This window comes from Oculina patagonica, chromosome 12, assembly GCF_052425735.1.
Source record: "Oculina patagonica isolate OP01 chromosome 12, crgOcupat, whole genome shotgun sequence".
NCBI classification, from domain to species: domain Eukaryota; kingdom Metazoa; phylum Cnidaria; class Anthozoa; order Scleractinia; family Oculinidae; genus Oculina; species Oculina patagonica.
Window position 1 is genome coordinate 4,319,293 of NC_135769.1, and position 8,996 is coordinate 4,328,288.

At 37.8% G+C, this 8,996-nt stretch overlaps 1 protein-coding gene across 1 annotated transcript in view; it reads right to left on the reverse strand.

Moving 5' to 3' along the window:
* Positions 1-497, reverse strand: part of LOC144631841 (uncharacterized) — a 1,759-nt gene extending 1,262 nt beyond the window's left edge. Inside the window, exon 1 of the mRNA XM_078490417.1 lies at positions 1-497. This exon is cut by the window's left edge and continues 1,262 nt beyond it. Within this exon, the coding sequence (XP_078346543.1) occupies positions 1-162 (162 nt within the window). The 5' untranslated portion in view covers positions 163-497.
* Between the last annotated feature and the right edge of the window lie 8,499 nt (positions 498-8,996).

Consider the following 8,996-nt stretch of genomic DNA (forward strand, 5'->3'; position numbering starts at 1 on the left):
GCTTCGACTTCGAGACCTCGATTTGGAACTAGATCGCGAACCACCCGAGCGAGAACCGCCCGAACGACCACCACCACCGCGTCCTCTAGCATCGCACAAATCCACCAAAACTAACACAATCAGGAAAATACAAACGAGCACTGTAACCCTGCTCACTCGCATTGTGCTTGAGCAGACCACAGAACAGAGAACAGTGTATTCTGCGGTCAAATAGCAGAGCTACTGAAATTGACTTTCGAAGGGCTCACGGGATTGCCGAATAATAACAACTCAATTCACAATTCACCTGGCACGAGAGAAATATATTCAACTTATTTTCTCTTTTTATACAATTTGTACATTGTTGACATAATTGGCGTCACGTTGTCAAGCAAACTACATATCAATCGAAGCGATTGTCCGAGAAAATTTACTAATAGAAGCCTTTTACCCGTGTTATTTGAACAAATTTCACGGTGTTCGGTAGAAAATCGTAAAATATTAACACAGTTATTACAAATTTGGCTTTCGTTTCTATGCAGATTTCGGTCATTGCACCTGCTATATAAGAACGTGAGATTGATATATTTTTGATGGTAAGCCTTAGCCAATCGGTTCGAACCTCCTACGCAAAATTTAAATGCAGACATGATGCTTAATAATTAGAGCCTTTGCAGTCAAAGTGAAATTAAACACAAGACATATTCAGTGTATTGGTGATAATTATTGAAATGATACGCAGCATAAATTCCGCATGGTTTTAAAGAACGACACATCAAAACGACGACAGCAAAACATTCAAGTTTGCTTTTTACAATTTGGCTTTTGAACAAAAAAAAATTGACAAAAAATTCAGCTTTTTGGATATGTAATTAACATTTGATCATTCTTTAACTAAACACCAAATGGTGTGTTTGTAATCCCTTGAGATCCTTTTAAATTTCAATTGTGAGTAACTAAGATACCTTTTAGTCAAAACATAACGTGGCTTCTTTGACAATATATGTGATAAAACCCATGCCCCTCGGGCCATATCTTTTGTGTTCAGATGAGTAGCCTGCGAATACAGCCGTCTCTCATTCGCGTCCCGCGTCTCTTCGTTGCGGGACGCGAATGAGAGACGGCTGTATTCGCAGGCTATCAGATGAGTAGATAAGATAATTTTCAAAATTTCGTGTTTAGAGATAAGTTTATTTTGTCCTATTTTGGCGCGTAAAACCAGTTTATGCCAGTTATTTTTTTAAATACACGTAAACTTACGCATCAGTCCATATCCACCTCATGCCGTAGAATCCCGAATGTAGCGATAGTCGTCACTTGGGCTTTTCCAGCTTCTCAGGAGCTTTCGAAATTACTTAAATTCCTTACTTTCGAATATATTAAAGGATATTCAAGTCTTGTTAACAATTAGCCCTGGTTGCTCAAAGGGTGGAAAACGCTATCCTTGGAAAGCGATTTAGCTTTGCAGTAAAGTTCTGTTATAAAGTTTATATTTTCCTTAGACAAATTATCAAAAGCAACATTATTGCCCATTTTGCCCTTCTTTTAAGAGACAAACTGAAGGTGGAAGAACTTTTGCAGTTCAAACATGCCAAGCATGGAACAGCCTGCCACTTGAGCTAAGAAAAAACCTTCACTTAACAGTTTTCAAAATAGTTTTTGCAGTTCAATTTTAAGAAAACAACATTTTATTGACCATTTTTTAATGTAAGATCTTATTTCGAATACAGAATTATTTTTTTTTTAAATTAGTTTTTAATAAGAAGTTTTTATTTGGTAATTCGTTTCTTATATATTATTTTATATCGTAGGTTTTTAAATGTGTATCTTAGATTTTTTTTTAATACTTGTAAATAGAAGGGCCACGAGTTTGTTAGCTTTATAGCTATTAAGTGCTACCCTCTATAAATAAAGACGTTACTTACTTACTTACTTACTTACTTACTTACTTACTTACTTACTTACTTACTATTGAAAAGATAAACTACAAGATAAAAGTGCGAAGGCGCCGCAGGTTTGAAGGTATTCTGTAAACTAGGCGTTGGGGTGATTTTTGGCAACTGAAGTAATACCTTTAAGTTACAAAAGCAACGACCCTGTTGGTTAGCAAAAACGTGTACCATTTGTGTGCCGATCCTTCTACAGTGGAACCTCGATTGTTGTAGCAACCATATTTTGTCAGTCCTCTGGCCCTTCGTTGTATCGAGGTTCTACTGTAATAAAAATAAAATTGTTTTGATTAAATCTCTGCGAAAGTAGACAGCGCAATGGTCGTTTTTTAACTCGGAAAATTCCGAGTTGTAGTGAGCGGAGTCTATTTTACTCATTTGACCCGGGAGGGGGGGGGGGGGGTACTCCCATAAATTTCGGATAGGGATGTGCCGCGAAGGTTCTTAAACCCTGACCCTATTTAAGGATAAAGAAAGCGAAAATTGATACCCTTTTTAAGGCCCAAAACTGAAAAATGACACCCTATTTAAAGGGAGGAGAACTGTTCCGTGACGACGCAAATAACGGCTAACCAAAGGGAAAACACAAATCTTTATAAAATCAAAATCGCTTTACTAACACTTGAACGGATGCCTTTTTACGTTTAGCTGGGCGTTTATTTTAGCTGATAGAATTAAGGTACCCTATCTAAGGATCACACCGTGGACACATTGCCCAAAGGAGCAAAAATGATACCCTATTTAAGGACTGAGAACCTCAAAAACCATACCCTAGCGGGCGGCACATACCTATATAGCCCATTTATTATTCAACAAATGCGCGCGCTGCCCATATATGGTCAAAATGTTAACGTTGTCTGTCATCTGTACATAACAGATATCCTGCGATATACGTAGATTGCAAAGATTCGTCCGAATTCTTGTAAAGCGCTGCATAATTACAGTTTTTCTTTCTGCAGAATGTGTTTCATTGACAATTTGTTGAATAATAAAACAATAATCCTGCTCAATCTTGCGAAATATCGTCTGATTTTAGCCAACTCGGCCTACGGCCTCGTCGGCTAAGTATCAAGCGATATTCCGCGCGATTTCGCAGGATAATTGTTAAATATGGGAGTACCCCCCCCCCCCCCCGGGTCCTTTGACTCCTGTTAGACATGCACGCAATGCGTGCAAGTTGTAAGGCCTCTACAGAATCAGACCTGTTTCTCTGATTACCTACATTTGTAGTTATATTAAGCAATTATTGGATGAGGCTAAGTATGATATGAAGAATTATGCAGATCGAGGAGGGTGCTATCCGCTGAAGCCGAAGGCTGAGATAATTCTTCAGAGGTCTGCCTAATTCTTCATATCATACGAAAGTCGAATTCAATAATTGTTTTATTATTCATTCAAAATATTTCCAAGAGCTCTAAAAACACAAAATGAATTAAAATGGCTACTAACTTTGACGTAGAATTTTCGCTTACAGTGGCCAATTCCTCCGGTGTCGCTGGTATTTTGATGTTTCTCTCCTGAAGATAAGCTTTAAAAATCAAGTAACTTCCCTTCGAAGCTTTTTTGATGTTTTTGCTATCTTTATCATCTAATATTTTGGCCATTTTTTCGTCACAATGTTGAAATTTAGCGACCATTTTCACCTTCGGCTGAGCTCTATACAAAGCCGTTGTTTCGTGACGTCAATCGTCCAATAATTTTTCTATTATTGGACGATTGACGTCAATCGTCTAATAATTATTACGTCATTTGTCCAATAATAGAAGCGTCTTCCAAATTTGGTCGGTGCTAGCCGGTTAGTTGGAATTAGCTGGGGATTGAAAGCCAATCAGAAACGAAGAAATATTTTGAATGAATAATAATGCTTAATATTAACATACCTAATAACCTAAGATATTTAAGTTGCCTTCTTGCAAATTATCAATACGTGACTATGACTCTGTAATAGAGCCGAAATATTTTTTGTATCAGTTTTCTTGAAATAGACCAAAACTTTTTTGTTTTGCCTTGCCTTCTTAAAAAAACAAAACAGAAAAAAATAGACAAAAATATAGACCAAAACTTAGTTTTTAAAATGATACTTTTTTTTTTGTCTTGCCTTCTTTAGAAAAACAAAAAGGAAAAAGAAAGAAAACAATTTACAACGGACGGGATCACGGACTAGATCCCACGGCCTTCGGCCTGCTCTTGATTAGCAGCTAAATGAGTAAGTTCTGGGTACAAAGTCGTGACAAGTTGACAACTTTTCACTGAAATGTTGAAGCTTCTTTCCCTTTTTTTGGAAGTATTAAACTGAATGAGGTGAACTGAGGTGTGGAAAATTTTCTTTCAACCAAGGTCTATAAATGGTACCAGAGGCCTATTCTGGGACCCAAAGTCGCCGTAACTTTGGGCGACTTAAGGCGACTTTAGGCGATTTTAGCTTATTTTGTCCAAAATTACGGGCGATTTTGAGCGATTTAAGGCGATTTTGGGCGACTTTAGGGACTGGTCAATAAGTATCAGGGGGGGTGGGCCGGAGCAATTGGAAAAGTGGTGGCTCAAAAATTTGTGACCCACCCCTTCCGTCTGGCTCAAAACCGACTAACCCACCCCTGACAGGGGGTTGAAAATTACATGACCCACCCCCTTTGCTAAAAAAAATCAAGGGACCTATCATTTCTTTATCATCTGTTAGGGGTTGGAGATTTTTTATTTGACTTCAGCTTTTTAAGTGAAATTCCCTATATAGACATTTTCCCTGATGAACACTGCTGTTCCATGTACGTCTTTTTCCATTTCTTGACACACCAAAGAAGGATGAATTTATCACTTCTCATACTAGCCTTTTGTAAGTTTTCCACATATTTGTGTGTAAAGTCCATGGGGAAATTTAGACACAAACATATGCAAAAAAACTGAATCAGTATATGATATTAATTCATAATCAATTATATATTGAAGAGTTCATATTTTTATACAGAAATTAATAACATAAATAAAATACAACCACTGTCCATCATTCATATTTGCAAATTGTTTGAGAAATATATCTTATTAACCACGCGCGAGGGCCGTACTGGGCGAATATTAGCCCGAGGTCTTGACAGTACGGTCCCGAGCAAGCTTGGTTAATAAGAGATTTATTACACGACTAGAAACTTTGTGTAGTGGGAATTGCTACCCGGTAGATGTCCTGGAAAACAATGTGCGGCAGAACTTTTACGCTCGCTATTTATTTCTGTGTTTAAGGTCATTTCATTTTCAAAGCAATAAAAACTCCGAAAAAATCTTGCAAAAAAATCTAGCAAAAATCTTGCGCTAAATCGCGAAGGAATTAGCGCGGGATCATCCGGGACAAAACCCGGTCCGATACTTGGAAAATATCGGCCCTCGCGGGACCGGAAATTAAGTAATCTGATTGACTGATTTAGTTATTAGCCCTCGGACCACCTTAGTTGTGTAATAAAAGAGTTTACTGGTATTTAAAGGCCTAAAGCCCAGCGTGAATCTATGCAGGTTGAAGAGAGTCAGGTAAAACTAATGATATGATTACAAGCCATCTAGGGGGGTCAGGGGGTATGCTCCCCCGGGAAAATTTTATATTTGGGCCTTTTGAAATCGCTAGAAATTCATTTAAAACTGCTTACATGGAGAAATTTATCAATTTTATATACTGATGAATACAACTTTTCTTGGAACTATAACAGTTAAAAGTAAGTGAATAAATAAGATGACCCACCCCCTACGTGTAGATCAAAATTACATAACCCACCCCTTTTCGAGGGCTCAAAAACTGATGACCCACCCCCTTTCTGCTCCGGTCCACCCCCCCCCCCCCCCCCTGTACTTATTGACCAGTCCCTTAGGCGACTTTGGGCGACTTTAGGCAATGTTAGGTGACCTTTTAGGCAATTTTAGGTTACCGACCTAAGTACAGTTTTAGTTTTACATAGTTTACTATTAATATATAAACTATATACAACGGATTTACAGCGACTTAGAGCGACTTTAGGTGATTTTAGGCGACTTTAGGCGACTTTAGGCGATTTTGGGCGACTTTGGGCGATTTTGGGTCCCAGAGTAGGCCTTACCAGCGACCTAAGTGCTGGTGTAGAAATACTTCAATGCTCTGTATGCCTCGGAAAACCGAGATTAACACCTGATAGACCATTACGCTCGAAAGCAGACTTTACTTTAGCCTGCGAGCAGGTTCACCTTGGGGCACGCGCGAGAGCGACACAAGAGTGGCGTATCGCTTTGCCGTGTCGCATCACTCGCCAGTCGCGCGTTCCCTAGAGGTATATTCACGCGTGCCCTAAGGTGAGCCTGCTCGCAGCCTTACTTTACTTTACCTTTATCCGGTGAAAACAAGCTACAACGTGGAATTAGTGGACAGCATAGACAGATAAATGAGCTAATAAAAAGCTCATTTCCAGTCCTTCATAAAAGAAAGAAAGGTCTATTCGCAGTGAAAATTTGTGAAAGTGTTTGTTGTAGTTAGTGCTTCAAGGTGTCCCAATCATTGGAACTTGTCACATGTGGCTGACAATCAAAATTTTGGTTTTTGTACTTGTGCGAAAAACTGAAAAAAGGAAGGCAAATTGTTTCTTTTCCTTAACTGTAAACTGAAATATTTTCTGCAAATGCTTAGCGGCCGGAAGAAGAGAACGGGCCGTTTCTGTAATTGTCATTTTTGGGTCAAGTTTTGTTTCTACAATTCATCAAAAAATAAGAACAATAAATTAAATATTTACCCACCGCGCTGCAAACACTAGTGCACCTTAGTTTAAGTTTATAAAGTAATCGAATTTCTCTCATAAATTCACTCTCGCGTTTTCAGTGGCACACGCGCGCGCTTCTATTTTACAGAATCGAACAAGAGGTTTTATGTCAACTTAAATTTTAAACTGAACCTTTTTTCGCAGTTTTTTTCGCTCCGTGATAAAACTTTATTTCTATTTTTCTCTTCATTACCCGGTGTTTACGGAACTTGAGCAGACGAGCAGGATGTTGTTCGGCGGTCAAATATCTTGTATTCTTTTAATCATAGTTTGTCTTGTTAAATTCACGATAAATTGGTGGGGTTGTTTTTCAATAACTTCATAGGAGATATTTCTGTCCCTTTTTGTGATTAACCTTTGTTTCTAACTGCGCTCTGTCGTTCGCCAAATCTTTAATTTTAGTCGTTGGTTGACATGCCAGCTATTGAAGTAAAAAATAGTATTTTAATTTATATCCTGGCGTTTTATTACTGTTCAAGCAAGCAATTTACTCTATCGGGCCGGTCTTGTGCAATAACCTCTTTGCAGCTGGTCGATTTCGCTTCATCATTTTCCTTTTTTACGCTCAAGTATCTTAAGAATATAGAATTTCACAGAGACAAATTAAAAGTAAACGAGACAGCTTTTTCCACTTCAGACACTCCAGTTCTTTCACTTAACTCCGCTTTTTGTTCCTTTTCATTTGTCTCTATTCTTTACCTCGTTCTGTATGTATTATGTAAAATTAACCGTGTGAAAACGTGTTATTGAATTTGAAAAAGATAAGGATTCGCTATCAACATAACAAAAGCAAAATTTCACTGGTTGCCAAAGACCTGCTCTTAGGATCGCCTGTACATATGCAAGATAAATAAAGTCGATTTTCTCAAACTTTGTCAGGATAAAGGCTTTTACTAACTTGTTTCAAAAATGTATCTTTGAGATTGTTTCGATTTTTATTTTTTTCGTCGAGACGACTCTTCGGATTTGGCCGCTCGAAGCGCCAAATTCGGCTCTAAATTACCACTTTTTTCGAAGGCGAGCATAAAAAAATATGATCCGTAGCAGCAAAGGCTGGTACATAGTATTAAAATATCATCTTTCAACAGATATTTAACGCTCTCAGATCCGAATAAAATTTAAATCTGAATTTTTATCAAATTTTCAAAATTATACGCTTCGGCCATGTTGCATCACGCTTAAATTTAGGTTAACTTCGTGAGCCAAAAAGTCAATCTGGTACATAGATTAGGCTGTCAAAACTATTTTTCTGAATAAAGGTATCACTTCATCTTCGATTTTATCCAAACACTAGATTAGGTAAATAAAACGGAAAAAATTGAGAGCGGCTTGAAAATATGATACTTGAGCTAATTACTTGGCGGTTTGACCTTTCATGTTGCGATTGTTATCGCACGCATTGATCTAAAAAAGTTCGAATTTGGGTCTTACCCCCGTCAAATAGTATTTTTAGTCTCCCAAATAGCCGAGAGAATTCATTTATTATATTTTACAGTAAAAAAAGGCCTCAAATGAATATTCTTAGCACGTTTATTTTGAGTTACAAATTCTGCAAATTACGGACGACACACGGCAAGCTATACTTGAACAAGTGCAGTTGCGGCATCCAATCGTGTATGACAACCTTGATATTTGTGCCATGTACAGGGAAAAGCGGCTGAAGCAACTCAGTATTGCAATGCTCAATACAGTGTGCATTTATTTTGACATTTCTACAGAGGGATTTAATTCCAAGCGCAAAGTAGAGTACATTGCTGTTTTAAGTGAGGTTGCCCTCGCTTGTGACTGTTGTAAGTGAATTAATATGTGAAACTGACCTGTCCCCAGGCCCCTGTGTGTAAGGCGAAAAAATCTTTTATTGAACGAAGCATGAAAAATTTCCAGTACTAAAAAAGGTTGTGCTTCTGATGTTAGTGAAAGTAAGAATAATCAGTTACTGCCTTCAAAAGACTAGACAAAGAAATGCGTGTTTGAAATTACAAGAGGACAAACATGCTTCCTTGATTTTAGGATATCTATCATATTGAAGAGAAAAAATGCATTTACGGAGAACGCGCATGTAAAATTCCCAATACCGGCGGTATTTTTCCTACAGTTTGTTAGGTATCTATTTGCCCAAGATGCGAATTAATTTATTGAAGGCAAAGATAACACAATCGTGTCAGGTGGAAAGAAAAAAGGAAAACTAAACTAAGGATGATTATCATTATAAATATTATCCTGTGTCGCACCTTTTTAGAGTAAAGAACTGGGGACAAGAAAAGTAAACCGAAAGCAAAGAGTTTTTTCATTGTTAAAGCAAAAT